At 44.2% G+C, this 20,358-nt stretch overlaps 1 protein-coding gene across 1 annotated transcript in view; it reads left to right on the plus strand.

The window, feature by feature from the left end:
* Nucleotides 1-5,778: 5,778 nt before the first annotated feature.
* Nucleotides 5,779-20,358, plus strand: part of LOC121645008 (zinc finger protein 345-like) — a 48,093-nt gene continuing 33,513 nt past the window's right edge. Inside the window, exon 1 of the mRNA XM_041993283.1 lies at nt 5,779-6,173. Within this exon, the coding sequence (XP_041849217.1) occupies nt 6,002-6,173 (172 nt within the window). The 5' untranslated portion in view covers nt 5,779-6,001. The remainder of the gene's footprint in view (nt 6,174-20,358) is intronic.

Genomic DNA, 20,358 nt, shown 5'->3' on the forward strand with positions numbered 1-20,358 from the left:
CTGTCCTTATGGAGCACAGTCGGGTGTTTTTGGCCACACTTGGAGCAGTAAATCTTCCTTTGGCAGTTTTTGCTGATGTGTCCTATACACAGGCAGCGAAAACAAGCACCATTTTCCTTCAGGAAGTCAATTTTCTCCTTGTGTTCCATTTTTTCCAACCGCGCACACACATCCAATGCGTGTCCTCCAGAGCAGCAGGGACAGATCCTTTTAGCTGGTAGCCTTATTTCTTTGGTCTTGTTCACAGGTTGGGCTGTTCTTTCCACAGGGTTCACTGTGGTAGCAAAGCTGGTTCCTCTGATGCTAGAACGAGGGTGAGACTTGTGTTTCATTTGTTTGGTTGATGTAACAGTGTCCTGGATGTTTCCAAATACAGGATCCGTCAATATTTTCACCTGTTTTTCAACAAAGTTTGCAATGTCCATAAAACTTGCTCTTCTGTGGTATTTTTCCTGCAGGTCGCATGCATGGCATCTCCAGCGGTCTCTGAGCTTGTAGGGCAGTTTTTTGATTATCTCCAACATATTTGTGGGTGTATCCAGATCATTTAAATACTGTACATCCTCCATTGCATTGCAGCATCCACGTAGAAAGAGGCTGAACTCTTGAAGGGCCTTCACATCCTCCGTTTTAATAGTGGACCAAGATAGAGCCCTCTCCATATATGCTGATGCAACCTTTTGCTCATTCCCATAATGCTCTCTCAATAGAGCTTTTGCCTTCAAATATCCTCTGTTTGACTCAACGTGCTGACAGCTCCTCACAAGCTCTTTTGCGTGGCCTTTGGTGTACTGTTCAAGAAAATAAAGTCTGTCACAGTTGTTATTAGTTTTTTGCTCAACTCCATTTTCGAAGGCTTTAATAAATGAATGGTATTTGAGTGGATTACCATCAAAAACAGGAATTTCCCTTTTTGGAAGTGCTGAGAAACTTTGTTGTTGCATCAGGAGTGTTGTTATTTCATTCTGTTTCCTCATTATATCCATCACATTATAATTTTGTGATACATCAGTTGGTATGGTCACAGGATTTTCAGGTGCCATTAGGTAACGTTGAAGCATGTAAGAAGGACTTGGGGGCTGTTTTATGTCAGGTAACTGAGTGACTTTAGGCTTCACAACTGGATGTGTAGTTTCAGTTACTTTGGATTTTACTTCAACTGGCAAGGATGGAACAAATTCAATGGCATTGATATTAAGTTGTTGTTTTAAGTGTGTTCTTTCAAAATATGAGTTCATCCCATCTGAAACCTTTGACTTTAATTTACTGCCAACACTGCTTTGTGATTTTATAACACTTAATTTTGTCATTTCTTCAGCAATCTCATTCTCCAACAAAAGCTGTTCTCGCTTTCTGCGCAACTTTAATTCCTCTTCATCCAGTGCGTATTTCTCCTTTAATGCCTTTTGTTTTATTGCCAAAATTGCAAGATTTCTTTCAGCTTTTGAGCGAGCAGATGAGCGTGATCTCTTGGATGCATTTGAGATGCTGTCACAGGGTTGCAGCTCATCCTGAAAGTCTTGTACAGTAGGAACACATACTGAAGGGTCACCAGCAGGCAAATCTTTACTCTTTTCCAAAGAAGCATGTTGCACGTTATTTATTTCATTTGCTGGTTTCTCAGAAATGTTTATCTGACTTGGTAATTCATTTGAGTATTCATGTTGATGTTCCAAAATCCATTTTTTCACTTGCTCTTGGAATGCATCACTATAATCCATGATGCTGGAAAGCCACTCATTTTGTTTTTTAACTTCCTCCTCAGGAAGTAGTGGCTGTAGCTCATTGTGCAGGTCAGTAGCATTTTTACACAGTGCATTCAAGCTGCTCAGGTGTGAGGGAATTTCAGTTACATTTTCTTTTGATTCCATGTGCGCTTTAATTTGCGGAATGAGCCATTTAATTTTATTAACGGCACTTTTGCGCTCATGCTGGAGCCGTTCAATTTTATTTTCCACAGCTTTAGCCGTCAGTTTTATTTCTCTTTTCTCCATATTTAAACCTTCAGCAACATTTATTTGACTAATTTCCATTCGATTTTCCTTTTTTGTATGTAGAGCAACACAGTCAAAGTTCATCGAAAGCGCATTCAAAATCCATCCACGAACATTGCGTGTTTTTCAAAGCATCCAAATATTGCATCAAAATTCATCCACCAACATTGCATTTGTTAGTCCAATGACAGAGCAGCTCTGGTCCAAACATTTTCACATTATACCTCAAGACAACATCATCTGCCACGTATCCATGCCACAAAGTCCCGACATCACAATCAAAGCGGAGAATTGCGCCACCATCAATGCGCCAATGCAACCAACGTAACATCCATTCATTAAATTGTCCTCATTTGACAGAATGCATTCCAATCGAAGCAGATTCCTTCATCCACAAACATGAACAGGTGCAGGCCTACCTGTTCCCAGATGAATGGATAGGGTGTGGCACTTAGCTGTGACTCCTTCTCGGGCTTATCCTTGCTTGATGACTTGGTTCTTTGGTGCTTGTGAGTGGCTTAATGATTTCATTAGGTGCCTAAACCGTATTTTGTTGACAAATATTGCGGCTACCAAACGAAAACCTTAGCCGCGAAGAGTATGAGGTTGGGTCCTTGGGTTGTAGGATTGATGACGCGCTTAAAAGTTGCTGAGAGATATACGCTGAGATCCAGAATGCTTTCAGATGATTTATTTTCGTGCTGCACAGAGCTATTTCAGCGTATTCAAGATGAGTTATTAATTAATGAAAACCCAGAGAATCGAACAAACTCCAGATGATGATAGAACAGTGCTTGTGGTGTGGAAGATATGCAAAAAGGCGTGCGGTCAACAAAAATTACCGGCTACCCTAACCCCGACTCTTTCCATCCGTATCACCGGTGGGTGTGCACCTTTATACACTTCCGTGCCTATACATGCCCACTCCCACGTGATTCACCTCTGCAACACACACACACACATTATCTATTTCACCTCTGCGTGTATGTCTCCTACAGGTGATGTTTGTGGTTTGTGTGTTGAACTGTGTTGAATGTGGAAGTTTGTGTCTCTTCTATAGTTCAGTAACAGCTCAGCTCCTCCCTGAATCTCTCCGTCTCCTCTTTCATCTGTAGTTTCTCTTCTCTCAGTTACTCTTCCTCCTGGTTAACAGTCTGGCTGCTTCATCTTCATCACTCTGATCTCAGGAGCTTAGATGTGTTATTGATGTAGAACAGGGTCCTCATTTATTCATCATGTTTATGCACAGATCTGTGCACGTTTAGTGCACGAGGACATTTTCCTGCAAAGTGTTGAATTTACCAACTTGTTGTGATTCTTGGAAATGTTCATGTAAGATCAGCTCTGACCATTCATACACACATATTCTAGTAAGAAAGTAAAGTTTATTTATTGAGTCCTTTTACAGTCAGAAAGAGCTGCAGGTAAAGAGTGAAACAGACCCGAAAACTGAGTCCCATAATCACCAATAAAAGATCAAATAAGAGACAATAAAATAAAAACCTAGTTAAAATATAAAACAGTTAAATTCTCAACAAAAAGCCTGTTTGAAAACTTTTGTGTCTCTGCTTTTGTGAAAACCAACAATGATCAGTTCAGCCGGCTAAGAAAGAGAATCCCAGCCTGTCCCCCATTGGGTCTTTGTGAAACCGCCTCAGACCAGAGTCCATGTAGGTCCAGGTTAAAACTACGATGTCTTTCAGCTGATTGGAAGATAATTCTAGCTTCCTGTATGACTTACAGCTGGAACGACACGACACTGAGAGATAAACCACACTGTGATCTTCATTCTGTCCACTTCTTCGGCTGGCCTTGGGTGGTTTAGATGTTCTGTAGAGATGGAGGTGACTTGATGTGACGTAACTTCCACACATTCCCAACATCGCTGCTGCAGGCCCGTCTGATTCCAGTCTGGTGCTTCCCTTCTGGGGGTTGGTTGGCAGTGGACGTGGCTGGTCTTGCCAGGAGAATCTTGATTGCGGATCCACCGTAAGTGTCCTCAGTGTTACCTGGGTTTAGCAATGGTTTCCTGTCTTTTGGGTGACAGCTGCTTAACTTTGTCTGCAGTGTGGCAGTTTACCCGCCGTGGTTGGGGCAGCCTGTATTGGCTCTGCCTTGTTAGGTGGACTGTCCCTTCCCCTCTCAGCTGCTGCAGTGTCTTGGCATCGGGCCAGGTTGCCTTTTCCCTGCATCGGGTGTCTGGCTGCGTTTCCCTTCCTCCTTCAGGCAGGGGAGGCTTCATTCACGGGTAGGACATCTAACCCAGAGTTTTATCTGGTTCTAATATGTAACTCATCTAAGTTTTTATTTGTAGACGTATAGGTTGGCTGGACGCTGTGAGCCAGATCCTGCTCCGGTGTCCTGGAATGCTCTGCTGTCCTGTCGGGGTTTATTTCTAAGCACCTGCTGTTTGGACACACTCTCCCTGCTGGACTCTGCCTGGCTGAACCAAGCGCACGGCTGGGCTCCTGCTGGATCATCCCTGCTACAGCCTGTTTTTATGGACTTGCACGGTTTGGTTTTGTTTGCATCTTTGATTGTTTTGAACTTATAATCTTTTGTTGCCATGTGTTATGTTTCCTTTGTGTACAGGTTGTTGGGTTTTGTTAATGCAGGACTTCCTCCAGCCTCCGGTGCTTAATTTTTACCTTTTTTTTGTATTTATTGAGTTTGTTTTTTACATATCCACCTGTGGTCCTGGTGTTTGGAGGAGAAGGAACTGAGGACCTGATCCAGGATCCTGTTGATACCACTGCAGGTTCTGAGCTGCAACTGAGTAGTTACAGGACAGAGTTTCTCTTTGACCCTCTGATGAAAACACTTCAGCTCTGCTGGGAGTTATATCATCTTCCAGGCTGTTACCTGCTGATCAGACCACATGTTTTATTTCCAGCTCTGATCTAAAGTCAGATTTCACTTCAATGAGAATCCAAACTCTATCTGTAGTTTTTAACCTGGTTGTTTTCCAGGTTTTCTTCTTACAAACATACGTACCTACGAGAGCTGAAAAGAAGCAAATCACAGCCAGTGTTTCCATGTTTCCAGAGGAGAAATGGTGGACCTGGAGTTCAGGATGAATTATCTGTGAGAGGTTTTGTGTTTGGTCTGATGTTCACAGCTGCAGTCAAACAGTAGGAGGAGACTCATGAACCTGAGCTGCTTTTCTGCTCAGCACAGTTCTAGTTTTATCTGAGTTAGTGCAGCATTTCTGTCAGCTCAAACCAGTCTGACATAAAGACTGATTACCACAGAGCTCTACAGCCTGGAGAGGAGAAAGTGTGTCATCCTGCAGGTGTCTGAAAAAAGCTGAGAGAAAACCATAATCACTTTAAATTATTACCTCCACCAAAGTAGAGGTCATGTTTTCAGCAGCGTTGCTTTGTCTGTTTTCTGTTAGCAGCATAACAAAAATAAATAAATAAATAAATAAAAAGGACAACAGATTTCGATTATTTTTTTTTAAATCTCAAAGGAAACAAGTGATTAGATTTTAGGGGTGATCTGGATCAGGATGCAGGATTTTCTTCTTTTTCTAGGGATAAGTTTACCATCAGATTCTGGCTCAAAGTTAATGTCTAAAATCACTGGGAACAAATTACAATGGCTTGGTGGAGGTCTGTGGTCTCTGAGTGATTTTAGGTTTTATTTATACATTCAGATTAGCTCTCAAACGTCTTGTAATTGGACAAAGATTAAATCCCTATAAAGGGTTAAACATTAGTTTCTAAGGTCATTGGTGTATATAATTAAATTATATTTAGGTAAGTACTACGGTACATTTAGAAGTTAAATTATATTTAAGTAAGTACATTTAAGTAAGTAATGTTTCCAATACAAAGCGGAATAAAAGGTTGACTTCCTCTTCTGCTGCCGGAACTTCCCAGTGTGACACCAACCGGAAGTAAACAAGCCGCTAGCAGCATCGTTAGCTTTCCTCGTGTGAGGACGGAGCAGGAAGACGGTTGTGTTGTCGTCTCTCAGCTGAATATTTCAGTGTTTCAGCAACAATGTCTTCAGTTCAGCATCTGAGAGAGTTTATCAGCGAGCGACTAACTGCTGCTGCTGAAGAAATATTCACAGAGTTTGAAAAAACCATCGTCCAGTACGAAGAAGAGATCGATCGTCAGCGCAGACTGCTGGATATCACCTGGAATCCACAGCTAAAGTTAATCAGAACAGGTATGAAACACTGGGATGGTCTGAATGAACTAACACATGGACTCATGGAGGATCCTGATCAGAGCTCTACGGTACATTTAGTTTAGATTTATTTGCTTTATTTGTCAGGGACCATGTAGAAAACCTGATCCACAAGGTAAAGATGCTCTGTAGCAGATTCCAGCGTTCTCACTAATTCCCATCTGTAGTCCACGTGGCAGCATTTAGTTTTAGACTGAGAGGAAAATGATGCTGCAGCTGCAGTTTCAGGCAGAAACACTAAGAGAGACGCTGAGATGCCACTGTGGGCTGGTTGCAGACGTTTCACATCTCTACCACCCCAATGCAGATATTTGCAGGGACGTAGTTAGCAGGAAATAATAGAAGCTTTTCACTGTACTTCAACACTTCTTTCTTTCTACGTTTTTACTGACACGTTTCTGTAGTTACCGTCATGTGTTGCTGCTACTAAGAACTTCATGGGTAAATCCAGAGTAATTATGAAGCTGTTGAACAGTAGTTTCCTCGTATTTACCCATTTGAACTAGCTGCAGTTACCGAGTAAGTAAGTGAACTTCACATGTTCTTACTGGGTAAATACCTAAAACTGACTGATAATTTGGTCCTTTCAGGAAAAAAAGCTTCATTTTCATCTTTATTTGGGGAAGATGATGTTCCCATTTAAAATGAGTGTGTTTTGTAGTGATGGGACTTATGGCTCTTTGAAACGAGTCGTTCATTCGGGAGTCGTCACTTCAAAGAGTCGTTCAAAAGACTGGTTCTTTTATGTTTTGCATTATTTTAAAAGAGCAGTGTTTTAATCCTAAAATAAAACATTACAATTTAAGGCATATTAAACATATTAAACTTTTCCATGCAGCAGCCCACCTGTGGAGGTCTGTTTGGTCCAGCAGGACCCACCAAAGATTTCATGCAGTAAAATAAGCCAACAAGCAGATTTCCAGCCAGATAAACACACTGATGAAGTCACAAAGTCTCCTCATCAGCTTTAACCTGGACTAAGAAAATGTTCCTCATTGGCCCAGTTTACAGCTGTTTCTGAGCTGGACCAGGACAGATGTGGACAGATGTGGACGGTAGCCTACGTGTACAGACTAGTTTAGCTGAGCAGCAGCAGTACTGAAATATCCACCTGTCACTTTAACACAGCACATAAAATGAAGTGGTATTTTCTCTGTGGTAGCAGGAAATCCCATATAGACCCTGTATGTCCAAGGCTGGAATAACCAGTAGCTTTTATGTTTGGGCTGATGGGAGATGGAACAGTACAGCAACAAACCAGGTGGTTGTTTGCAGTTGCACCAAAAACCATGTGATATGATCGCTGTGACACCGTTCCAGGTCACATTATTGGTTTTCCTGCACACTTTACAAAAAGCTTCCCGATCGTTCCCCATGACCGGCTAAAGCCGGTCTTTAAATGCCGGGTCAGCGAGCCAAAGTTGTGGGACGGAACGTGGCTTGCTAGCATCAACATACTAGAGCTGTTCCGACACCACGCATGCACACAACAGGTCGGACAGCAGAACCGATCGAGGCTTTCAATGCCGGCCCAGGTCCTGCCGTCCGTCAGTCTGTTCGGAGCAAAAATAACAGATATTTGTTTGATTTAAATAACGTTAGCTAGCGCTTTTTTCATACGTTACCCGATGCTTCGAACAAACTGGTTAATGTTAGGAAACGGATCTGATGCTGGAAAATTCCATTAGCAAGAAAGCAAACTTTCTAGCCATCTAACGTTAGCTAGTTGTAATGTTAATTCCAGCATTGTCTGATGGTCTTGCTAACTAAAGTTAACCATTTAGCTTGCTAGTATTTCAGCTAGCCAGCTGGTAACCTTACAGTAGGCTTATCATTAGCCCCGAACTTTAGCCTGGTGCTTTGCCCTGAGTTCTGGCTTCTAGGAATTCTGAGCTACCCTGAATATTCATTACGGAGGTTGTCGTGTGCGGTCGCTAGGGTTGCCAACTGTCCCGTTTTAGCTGATACATCCCGTATGTTTGTCTAAATTGGATTGTCCCGTACGGGACGTCTCTTGTTCCTTATTCTAAATGCTGCTTGTTGTCTTTGTTGCGGTCACGGTTGCCTAGAGACAGACGTCACCTACCGGCGCTGCTCACAACACCTGAACCTTTTTAAAACGTCCTCTGCACCCGATACTCCACCACGTCCTCAAAAACGAAAACGCTTTCATCCTTAGCTGGACAGCGTCGGAGATGTTTACAGGACAGATTGTAAAATGTGTCGGCGTGTTTTCAGTGGTGGGCGGTCTGACGTCAGACATCACGCATCAGGAGAGCAACACTGGAGGCACTCATCATCTCCTGAGACGGATCCGGTGTGGGACGTCATGTCATGATTGATCCATGTCCGGAATTCAGGACCACGAGTTTTTAAAGTCGAATGAAGGATCATTTATTTAATATACAGCAGTATCAGCCGTTATACATATTTTATATTTGTCCATTTAAAGAAAAAGTCAGACTAAAGGCGGGGTGCCCAAAGTGGGGCCCGCGGGCCAGATTTGGCCCGCCTGACTGTTTGGTTTAGCCCACCAATTAGATATCAAAATCCTTCCTTTTATGTCATTCTTGAAAGAGCAACCATAATACACAATTTATGAAAGATCAACCAGACCTGGTTGATAATCTCTGTCTACCTGGAGATCTTACAGGGCTCCACTACTTTATACAGGGCTGTATGGGACTATACACCTCACTCATGGTGCTGCTGTTATATCAAAGATCCACCATGAGCCTTTGCATAATAATGTTAAATTTGTGGGCTGAACCATAAACATGGAGCGCCATAGGCAGTGGCATACAGACTAGAGGCATTTTAACACTGCATGGGAAGAGAAATATTTTTTACAGATGTTAATTCTAAGGCAGTCTGTCTTATCTGTAATCAGTCTGTGGCTGTACAAAAAGAGTACAATATACGTCGTCATTATGACACAAAACATGCAGCATTTTCTAAGTACCAAGGAGAGGCGCAAAAGAAGAAGTCCAGTGAGCTGCTAGCTAAACTCCGTTCACAGCAAAGTGCCCTTGCACGGCCCTCAGCTCTCCAGGACAGCGTGACACGGGCCAGCTATGAAATGTCAGCTCTGATTGCAAGGACTGGAAGATCCTTTTCAACTGGGGATTTTGTTAAAGACTGTCTGTCCACAGCAGCTTCGTTGGTCTGCCCATCTCAGACAAGGGTTTTCTCTCAAATCAGCCTCTCCCGCAACACGGTGACCCACCGTATTGAAGACATGAGAAAGGGCAAAAAGGAACAATTTAAAACCAAAGCATCTGGATTTACTGTTTTTTCACTTGCATGTGATGAGAGCACAGACATTTCGGATTCAGCGCAGCTTTTAGTTTTCATCAGAAAACCTGCCAAATGCAGCCGAACATTGACAGGCTAGTAATGTCCAAAGATCAGCTTCATGTGTCTCACTAGTGTTAGCAATTTGCCTGGTGGAACATACATTGTTTGTTGTTTCCATTTTGCACTATGCTTGGTTAGAATTAGTGCCTGTAGTTTTGTTTGATGTCCTACTACCTGTGGCTTTATTGTTACTTTTCCATAGTGATGTTAGTAGTGTGTTATTTGCACAAGTGTTTGCATGCATGTACAATAATTAAAAGAATTATAATTTACTTTTATTTGTGTTTCACCCTTAAAATCGCTGTGTTTGGCCCGTGGCGCACTGGTCCAATTTCACTTTGGCCCTCGGACGCAAAAACTTTGGGCACCCCTGGACTAATGGATCAACAGTTAATAAATAAATGTTGTTCAGAGAAAACGTTTATTTTTAAACTATAACTGAACTTTAATGGTTACATGAAGTTCTCAGTGTGTTTAGTTTATATTTTAAAAATTCATTGTTGCTCCACACAAACAGATCTGCTTTAGTTACTGGTGCTGCTGCTGCGTGGTAGATTAACCAGTATCTCTTTAACTAGGTTAAGGGATTGTACAATAACTAAGTTGTGTGCATATGGTATTTTGTTATGTATTTTCCTCTTGTATGATAAATAGGGATGCATGTTATTACAGCTTTATGGAGCCTATTAAACTCTTTATATGCAGTAACGTTGAACTATAAACAATGTGTTCATTGTTAATAAAGCATTTAAAGCTTTCAGTATAACTAACTGCTTTTTAAATCACACTTTTACTAAAAACACCGGCACAAAATAAAACACCACTGCTGTGGGTTCCCCACCCCACGGGAGTCGGGCCGTGGTGGTCGTGGCCCTCGGGCGCTGTGGTTGGCGTCTCTTTTTTTCTCTTCTGAAAGTTGCACCCCTGGTGGTCGCGTTAGGCAGTCATTCATGGCAAGTGAACCGATGGATGCACATATGGATATTTACTGTTGCTGTTTATTTTTTAACTCTATGTTTTGCCTCTGTGGAGGTTAAATGGCCCTGCTGGGATAATTAAATGGTTCTTAGATTCTCCAGTGTGGTGTAGACCAGAGCCTGCCAGAGTTCACAGTTGGAGGTGATGCTGTCAGCTGGTGGGCAGATGTCTTTCAAACGGGAAGGTACCCAGCTCTCACCACAACGGTACAGGCAGCATAGTCAGTGTTCCATGGACCACAGGTAGAGTCATCTTTTAGTTATATGTCGGAAATCATTGACTGGAAAAGTGGCAGCATCGACATTCTTAGTGCCGTCCAAACCGTCAAACACACCATGCTGACCCGAAAGAAGACGGCAGTAGAGATGTTTAACAGGGTAGACATAAAGTACGGGCCAGTAGATGAAAAGATTTGTGCCAGAACATCCTGTCGGCTGGAAGCAAGGACAAAGCCTTAAGGAAGCAGGAAACCTTGATGGCCTCCTCTACTATATGTAATGTTTTTCTTATGTTATAAAACCAGTCTGGTCCTCCTCTATAATTTGAGGCGCGAATGTCTCAAATCTTTCTTTCCAAGACGGGAAAACAATTCAAAAACAATGTTAAATAAGTAATTAGAAAAACAAAATTCAACAATTCCAATAAAATAAAAAGGGCCTTACACTCGTAGGTCAAGTGAAAAATGGAGCAGTTTTCCTGAAAAATAGCAAATATATTTTTTTAAACAAAGGCTGACACTACAAGTCAGGGTGAAATGCAGAACAAACAAAATCTCAAAAGTACTTAATTAACAACAATACTTGCTTCCCTGACATCTCTACATCACTCTTTACAGTTTTTTACAAGAAAACCAGCATGTCAACCTTAGATGGTTTTAGACATGAGCGCTGACATGTGACAACATTTCCACTAGCACCAAACCATCTCTCTGATGGCGAACTGGTGGCTGGTAAGCACAGGAATTTACGAGCCAGTTTGCTCAGCCATGGAAAGTTAACTTTGTGCACTCTCCACCAGGCCAGTGGATCTTCCTCTCCATCGATAGTAGGAGTCATCAGGTAGTTGTCCAGTTCAGCTTTAATGGCATCCTCCAGCTCCATCGTGAAGGAAAGAGGAGGGACAACCTTGCTCTTGAAGAAGCTGCCCAGTGACCGCTTTCCCTTCCCTGTGGTGGATGGGTCTGCCTTTGCTGCACCCTGGTGGTGCATCTGTGGTGCTGAGACGAGCCTCTTTTCCTATAAAACATAGTGATGAGAGCTGGCAAAGTTTCTATGTAAACAAAATACCAATCAGTGTAATAAAAATGTCACTTGTACTGATGTGGTATTCTAAACATTACTAAACTACACAAAGGTACCTTTCGTGCCACCTGCTCCATTTCGATCTTCACTCGCTCTTTGATGTGTGGGACATTCTCTGCACTTATGTAGTCAGTCTTGAATCTAGGATCAAGGAACGAAGTCATGTCCATCAGCTCCTGTGTGGCTGGATTGCTGTATTTATCTTCATTGAAGACAAGAGCTCTTGACTTTATTTCCTTGGTAAGATCTGTGTCCTCATCGCTTCTAGTCAGAGTTGATGTTCTCAGGAGATGGAGAACTGGCTTCAGGTATGACACACTTACATAGGCTTCACCAGACAGGGCATCTGTAAATTCCTGAAGAGGACCAATGGCTTTGTTTATTGATTCAAGGACTTCTGTGTCCTGCCAAGTGGGGACCAAGTGACGTGTCTTCTTGTCTTCAGACAGAACCTGAGACAACGCTTTGCTCTGCTCCAACACCCTCTCAACCATTTTTTGCCTTGAGCCCCATCTTGTTGGACACTCTGAAGTGTGTGCTCCTGGGCCGGGTGGCCAGGCTATTCTGGGGCGGGCTGGGCGGGGATTCTGGGCTCTGGTGCCCGGGGGTGGTCCTCCTCCCTCCGGGGTGGTGGGCTCCCTGTGTGCTTGGGGTCTGGTCCTGCCCCGGATGTGCTGCCGTGGTGTGGGTTGGTGCATGCCCTGGTGTCTGGTTAACACCCTGGGACCCAGGGTATGGCCCGGGGGCAGGGGGGGTGTAGGGGTTTGAAGGAGGGCTGAGTGGGATTCGGGGGATTATAGGGGGAGGTGCTGGGGTGTGAGACAGGGATGCTTGTATGTTGTGTGTGTGTGTCTATACTTTGGATGTTTGTGTGAATGGGGGGGTATGTTTGTGTGCGTGCGTATGCATGTGTTAGGATGAGTGGGGGTGTGTCTGGGGAGTGAGAGTGGGAGGGTTGGATGCTGTGCAAGTGTTTATATTTTTTGGGTGGGGCTGAGAGGGCATATGTGAGTTAGGGTGAGTGGGAGTGTGCAAGGAAATAGGTGTGTGCATGTGTTTCTGTGTGTGGTTGGGGCGGGGTTAAGTGCACTTGTCGGGGGGGGGGACTGGGCGGGCCTGGGGGTGGTGGGCCGTGGGTCTGCCGCTGTCCCCATCCTCTCATTCCCCGTTAGGGGTGTGGGAGGGTGGGAACTTTCTGGGGTGGGTGGCGGCTCACTGGCTGCGGTCCCTGAATGGCCCGATCGTGGGGGGCGGCCTCTCCTGGCTTGTCTTGCCTGGGGGGGCCTCCTGGGGAGCAGGGGTGCCTAATGCCACTAAAGGTTCATCATCCAGAGGGAAGTTTGCTTCCCTCTGGAACGGAACGGAGGAGACCATTCAGTGGTCTCCTTGGATGCACCCCCGGGGCCGGGTCCTGGGGTGACTGAGCTGGTGGGGCTACTGGCTCTATGGGGGTTCGGTCAAGGGGTCAAGGGGGGGTGCTTGGGGCTCGCTGTCCGCTGGTCCGCCTGGGGTGTCCCCCATGGGGCATGGTGGGTGGATTGTGTGTGGCGTGATTGTGTGGTGGTGAGTGATTGTGGGTGCGGCACGGGGGAGGGTGTGAGTGTGGGGTTATATGGGGTGCAGGTTGAAGTAGATGGGGAGTGGGGGGAGGGGGCCGATAGCACTCTGGATCCTGGGGTGTGCGGCTGGAACATCGGGGTGTGTGCTGGCCTACGCCAGGTGGCTGTCTGGGGGGGCCTGGTCCTCCTAGGCATGTTGCGGGCCCTCTGCCTTTGGGGGGTGGGGCGTCCGCCTCTGGGCTCCTGGGGCCCTGGGCCCTTCGCTTGGGCTGCCCTGGGTGGCCGGTCCCTGGCGGGGCCGGTGGCTGCTGATCTTGGCCCACTGGGGCCTGTGCCCCGGGACCGTGGGGGGCTCCTGCTGGGGCTCTCCTCTGCCGCCCTTCGGGTGGGGCTGGAGTCGTCTTCGTGTTGGGGTGGCATAGGTTGGTGCTCCGGGTCTGCTGCTGAGGGCCCGGCCCAGGCCCTGGTCTGCCTCTGGTCTCCGTGGAGGCGTGGTCGCATTTGCATGATCTCACTCACCACTCTTCATCACTGATCACTCCTTGTTTCTCATGCTCTGCATGCTGACAGTCACTGAGTTGTCCAGTGGGTTTTAACACTAAGCGATAATTATTAAATTTTTTTTTTTTTTTGTATTTTTCCTGTGAGTTAGTATCTGGTCGCTGTTATGTCTTTTTGATTTGGTTATTATTTAAAAACTCTTAATGACTGGCAGCCCTGTTTTTTTTTTTTTTTGTTTGTTTGTTTGTTTTTTTTCTGTGTGTGTGTTTCTGCTTTTGTAAAATTTTCTGGTGTGTTCATGTACAGGTGTAATAGTTTGTTGTCTGGTGATGGTGTGGATTGAAGGTCGTTTGCATGATCTCACTCACCACTCTTCATCACTGATCACTCCTCTTCCTCATCCTCTGCATGCTGACAGTCACTGAGTTGTCCAGTGGGTTTATATACTAAGAGATAATTCGGTTTTTTTTTTTTTCTGCAAGTTAATATCTGGTCACTGATATGCTCTTTTCATGACATGTCTTTTTGATTTGGTTATTATTTAAACTCTTAATAACTAGCAGCTCTGTTTTTTGTAAAAGTTGTAGGAAATTTTCTGGTGTGTTCATGTACAGGTGTAACAGTTTGTTGTCTGGTGATGGTGGATTGAACGGTCGTTTCCTTCTGTCTGTGATGTTTTTGTCTCCTTTCTTCTTTCCCTTTTGCTCTTTTTGCTATTTTCCATCTTTTTCTGTCCCCTCCGGTCAGGTCCAGCAAGATTACATAGATTCCATGATTCAAAGTAAATAAATAAATAAATTAATCACATTATCAAGAGGAGCCTTACCCATAGGCCTCCCCTTGGTAGAGCAAATTTGTTCAGCACGATACAGAAACCAGATTATCATTTTGCTGCTATGATGCTGGACAGGACAGGTTAAAAAAAAAAAAAAAAAAAAAAATCCCCAACTCCGCTTCTGGTTCTGCTGAAGCCATTTTTAAACACGTAAAGATTTCAAAGCACAAGGAGCATGTTAATTCTGATTGGTTAGCATGACCTGTCCACGAGCAGAATGCTGCCTCTGATTGGTGAGCTTGCCAGGATGGTAGGATTACGGCATGTATGTGTAAAATAGTTGACACAACAGATCCTGGGTCAGTCAGGAGCGCTGTAAAAACCGCAGCTTTGATGATCACGTGATCGCGTCGTCTGAAATTGCAATTTTGATCAGAAAACGATAAATCGTTCAGCCCTAGTCTAGTGTCCTGGTGCCAAGTCCACATGTTGGCTTTCTTATGCCTGAACATGGTGTTCGTTATGGACAATCCGTGACAAGCACAGAAGTCCAATAACAAAACACCAATCAGATTCAGATCAGGGGGGGCTCCCAACACCCCTTTTCTTCCAAGGACTCCAAAAAGAGTGGATACTCTGAACTGCTGTTCAGTGCATGAGCACAGTCAGGACCCGTCCACTCCATCTGAAGGCGGAGGGAGGCTACCCTCTCATCCACCAGGGTAAACCTCAACGTACAGGCACCATGTTGGGGGGCAATGAGCATGCCCAAACCTGGAGCAACTCCACAATACAAGAGATCCAGCCCTTCTTTAGGACGGTGGTTCCAGAGCCCAAGCCGTGCATTAAGGTGAGTCTAACTACAACTAGCCGGAACTGCTCAACCTTGTGCACCAGCTCAGGCTCCTTCATCGCTACAGAGGTGACATTCCATGTCCCTAGAGCTATCTTCTGCAGGCAAGGATCAAATCTTCAGGGTCCCTGCTTTCGGACACCACCCAGCTCATACTGCACCCGATACCTATGGCCCCTCCTGCAGGTGGTGAGCCCATGGGAGGGTGGCCCATGTCACCCTTTCAAGCTGAGCCTGACCAGGCCCCATGTGCAAAGGCCCGGTCACCAAACGCTCCCATCTGTGCCCCACCTCCAGGCCTGGCTCCAGAGGGGGGCCCCGGTGACCCATGTCCGAGCAAGGCAAGGGAAACATGGGTCCATATTTTTCGACATCATAGGGGTCCATTGCATCGCGTGTTGTCTGGTCCCTCCCTTAAAAACCTGTTTGCTATAGGTGACGCTACAACATATCTCCTAGGATCATCAGGATGCCCAGACACCCCCACCATGGTAAGGTGGCAGCTCAGGGAGGAGTTGTAAGCCCTCCGGTCTCATCCTACACCCCGGGTCTTGTCTTGTATGGTAGATCTGGGCCTCTATTGCTCTTGTGCTCAAGGCCTGCTCCCTTGCAGCTATGATCAGTGCCTCTGTGCTGTCTTTAGCCTTGTTTCCATTTAGTGGTTCGGTTCGTGCCGGTACGGTCCGGTATGTTAGTCCAGCCCTTTCTAGTCATTGGTAGAATTTCTCAATATCAGCCAATTCAGTTATCTGTTGGTGGTACATCCCATGGAGGGGCTTTTTCTCCCTTGATGGTTCCGCCATCACCACTTGATCTGTTTTCCACTGCCTGAGACATTCACTGAGCGCTTCGTCCGTTGAGGCCATCTTCCTGATGTATTCAAGGGTGTTGGATGTTTCATCCCGGATAGTGGTTCTGACACTCCTCTGCCTCCTTCCTTGCGCTTAGTATACAGTCTCAGGGTGCTGGATTTGGGGTGGAACCCTCCATGCATGGTCAGGAGCTTTCGTGTTTTCACATCTGAGGTCTGAATCTCTTCCTTTGGACAGCTAATTATTCTGATGACCGGCAGGGCATAGCTGTTAATTGCCCGGACCTTATTCTTGCCATTGAGTTGACTCCTTAGGACTTGCCTTACTCGTTGGAGGTATTTGGCTGTGGCTGCTTTTCTTGTGGCCCGTTCGAGGTTGCCATTTGCTTGTGGGATTCCAAGGTAATAGTAGCTGTCCTCAATGTCTGCTATTCTGCCGTCTGGGAGTGAGACCTCTTCTGTATGTATGTATGTATAGTTGTACATTTCTGTATAGGGCTGAACGATTTTGAAAAATAATCTAATTGCGATTTTCCCTCTGAATATTGCAATTGCGATTTCATTTGCAATTACTTTTCAACGTCCTCGTATGTACTTTTCAACAAACACAATAAATCAATCTGTACTATAATAAACAACCAGATTTATTGTAAATAAATAGTTTTTTCTTATACATTAGGCTAATGTTAAGATTAAGACACATGACATAGGAGTGAATATGAAAGACTATCTACTTTAATTAGTTGTAAACTTACAAGACTGCAAGTCAAATTTTAAGTAAGTATTCACCATGGCAAATTAACAAAATTCTGCCAAACAAGTGTGGTGTAAACATAAGTGAAAGTTAGTAATAAGTCACAGAAACTAAAGTGCAGCAGATTACAATAATGCAAACAAAGCTGTGGCTTTACCACTTAAACATTTCCAACTTTTATGTTTCATGAAACATGATATGTAAACATATGAACTAAACTTCTTAAACACTGTCTGACCTTAATTAGTCAGTTTATAAATATATATATATATATATATATATATATATATATATATATATATGTATGTATATATATATATATATATGTATGTATAGATTGATTTATATAAATAAAAATAAAGCTTAGCGATATCCAACATTAACATCACACATACTAAAGTGCAGGAAAACTAAGGAGAACAAATATGTTCTGGACATGTTTTCTTTTAGATAAATCAAAATCCCAATGAACACAAAATAAACAAGTGTATGTTCTTATTAAACCTTAAGAAAGAAAAAACTTTTTGAACACTAATGAAAATACTATATTCATTCAGTAACAGCAGCAAACAACACACATCAGGGCAAAATGAACGGCACAGTCAGCTAGAGAGATTCTTCTGTATAGTTCTAAGTAGCTCACAGATTTTTAGCGAGGAAAACCAGCATGTCAACTTTTGCTGGTTTCAAAGATGAGCGAGCGCAAGTTATTATATTCCCCTCAGCACTAAAAAGACGCTCTGAGGGAGCACTCGTGGCAGGGACACAGAGATACTTGCGGGCCATCTTGCACAATCGTGGAAAACTGATTTTGTGCACTTTCCACCACTCCAAGGGGTCCTCTTCTCCATCAATAGCAGGGCTCATGAGGTAACTATTTAACTCTGCCTCAGCAACATCTTCAAGTTGCAAGGGAGAAGCAGGACACGCCACAGTGGTCTTGAAGAAGCTGCCAAGAGACTTCTTCACCTTTTTGTCAGAGGGTTGCACACTTTCAGGCCTTGGAGTGGTTTCTGTGCGAGACCTCTTCTCCTACCAGATAAAAAAAAAAAAAAAAACAGCAATTAGTAATCAGTTAGATTATGAATAAATAAATATAAGGTGCGTTTGTGAAATATTAGATACACAATTATTTCTAACCTGGTTGTGTGCACGCCTTGCTGATTCCAGCATTTCAGTCTTGAGTCGGGTCTTAATGGCAGGAATGTTTTCTGTGGTGATAAACTGGGTTTTGAACCTGGGGTCCAGAAAGGATGCAACATCCAAAAGCTCCTGGGTCCTGGGGTCATTGTACTTGTCATTAAGGTATGCCAGGACCTTGGTTTTGATTGACCTAGTCAGGTCAGTGTCCTCTTGATCTTCAGCCAGGACTGATGTGGCCAGAAGGTGAAGAACTGGTTTGAGGTAGGAGATGCTTACATACTTCTCTCCAGAGAGAGCATCTGTAAAGTCCTGGAGAGGATGCAGTGCCTTGTGAACAGACTCCAACACCTCAATATCCTGCCATGTTGGGATGAAGGAGCGTGCATATCGGTCACCTGACAATACGTGAGATATGGCTTTGAGCTGCTCTAGCACCCTGGAGATCATCTTTGCCTTGGATCCCCATCTTGTTGGGCATTCAGCGATGAGGCTGTGCTCGGGAAGTTTGAGCTCCTTCTGTGCTTCAGTCATTGCTGCCTTCTTCTTCCAACTGTGGGAGAAGTGTCCCACCAGCCTTTTGCAAAGCCCTATTGCTCTTGACACTCTGTCATCTTTCAGCGCATGTCCTGTAATAAAAAATAATACAAGAACAGTATAATTTATAAAGTTCTGTGATACAATGTTATCAATTTAAACACACTCACATTCCCTCCCTCCAACTCTTCTATTCATTATTAATTTTTTTTTAATTTCTTGTACACTGTACTGGTCTAAGTACCATAATTTATCTATTAATTTATCTATCAATCACTCACACACAGATACACCGCCTCTCTGCTCACACACAATCACGCACACGCGCGCATTCAGTATATAAGTCACAATACTAATTTACGTACCGATGGCAAGATGTAGTCGGTGCCCAAAACACTGGAGTCTTGTCCATTCATTTAGCTGTGCTGCCATCACCATATTCGATGCGTTGTCCGTCGTTATGCATACGTGGTTTTCTTCCTGTAGATCCCAGCTAGCAAGCCCATCTCTCAGGCCGGCTGCAATGTTTTCCCCCGTATGGTCGTCCGGGAAGTAGGATGCTTGAAGGCAACGAGCTCTGAGATTTAAGTCTTCGTCAATGTAATGCACTGTTAGACTCTGGTATGGCTCCGCTGTACGGCTTGACCACAGATCAGTTGTTGTTGCAAAAAATTCCACTGTTTTCAGTTCCGCTGCAACTTTCTGTCTGCATTTCTTATATAGCTCAGGTATAGCAACCTGGCTAAAATGTGTGCGTGACGGAATTCTGTACCGCTTATCCATTGTGTTGACCAAAGCCGTAAACCCAGGCTTGGTCACCGTGCTAATGGGCATCATGTCTTTAGCTATGAACTCCGTTATTGCCAGAGTTATTTCCGCGTGCCGCTTTGAATTATGTTCGTAAGGAGTAACACTTTCAAACAATTCGGTCAGTGATCCTTGTCGGCTTGTATTTTGCTTACTTAAAGTAGCACTGGTCGATGGCGTTTTAGTCATGCAACTATCGTACACGGCTTTGTGATGGTTTTTCAAGTGTTGATAAAGGTTCGTAGTGTTACCTCTTGAGGTAGCAACAGTAGCAAGGCAGGTTCTGCACAATACCTGACGTTGCGCAGCATCTTCTTTTTTAAACCCAAAATAATTCCACACAACTGACGTACTGTTCCTCTTTGGTAATAAACTTTGTGCAGTGTCAGTTTCTGTCGAGCCTGAGGCCATTGCGCAACAGGTTGCAGCGTTGACTTCTCTCCGTTCGCAAGTCACGTGACCAGATCTCGCGACCATTCAAATCGCAGCCTTTGCGGTTAGAAAATCTCATTTTGTCTTATCGCAATATTATCGCAAATGCAATTTATCGTTCAGCCCTATTTCTGTAGAAAGAATCCTCCTTCCTGAAGACCTTGGGTTGACACACAACTCCAAGAGCTGGCGTCAAACAACCTCACATAGTGTCTCCACCAGAACCAGTCTAAGGGTCTGAGGAAGGACCAGATGAAGGTCATCTTACCCTCGTAGTGAACTTTTAACAGAGCTTGTATATGAAGAGAAGAAACCTTAAAAGAGAATAAAAGCATGAAGAGTAAAAATGTACAATGTAA

Source organism: Melanotaenia boesemani, chromosome 8 (assembly GCF_017639745.1).
Source record: "Melanotaenia boesemani isolate fMelBoe1 chromosome 8, fMelBoe1.pri, whole genome shotgun sequence".
In the NCBI taxonomy this organism is placed as follows: Eukaryota; Metazoa; Chordata; class Actinopteri; order Atheriniformes; family Melanotaeniidae; genus Melanotaenia; species Melanotaenia boesemani.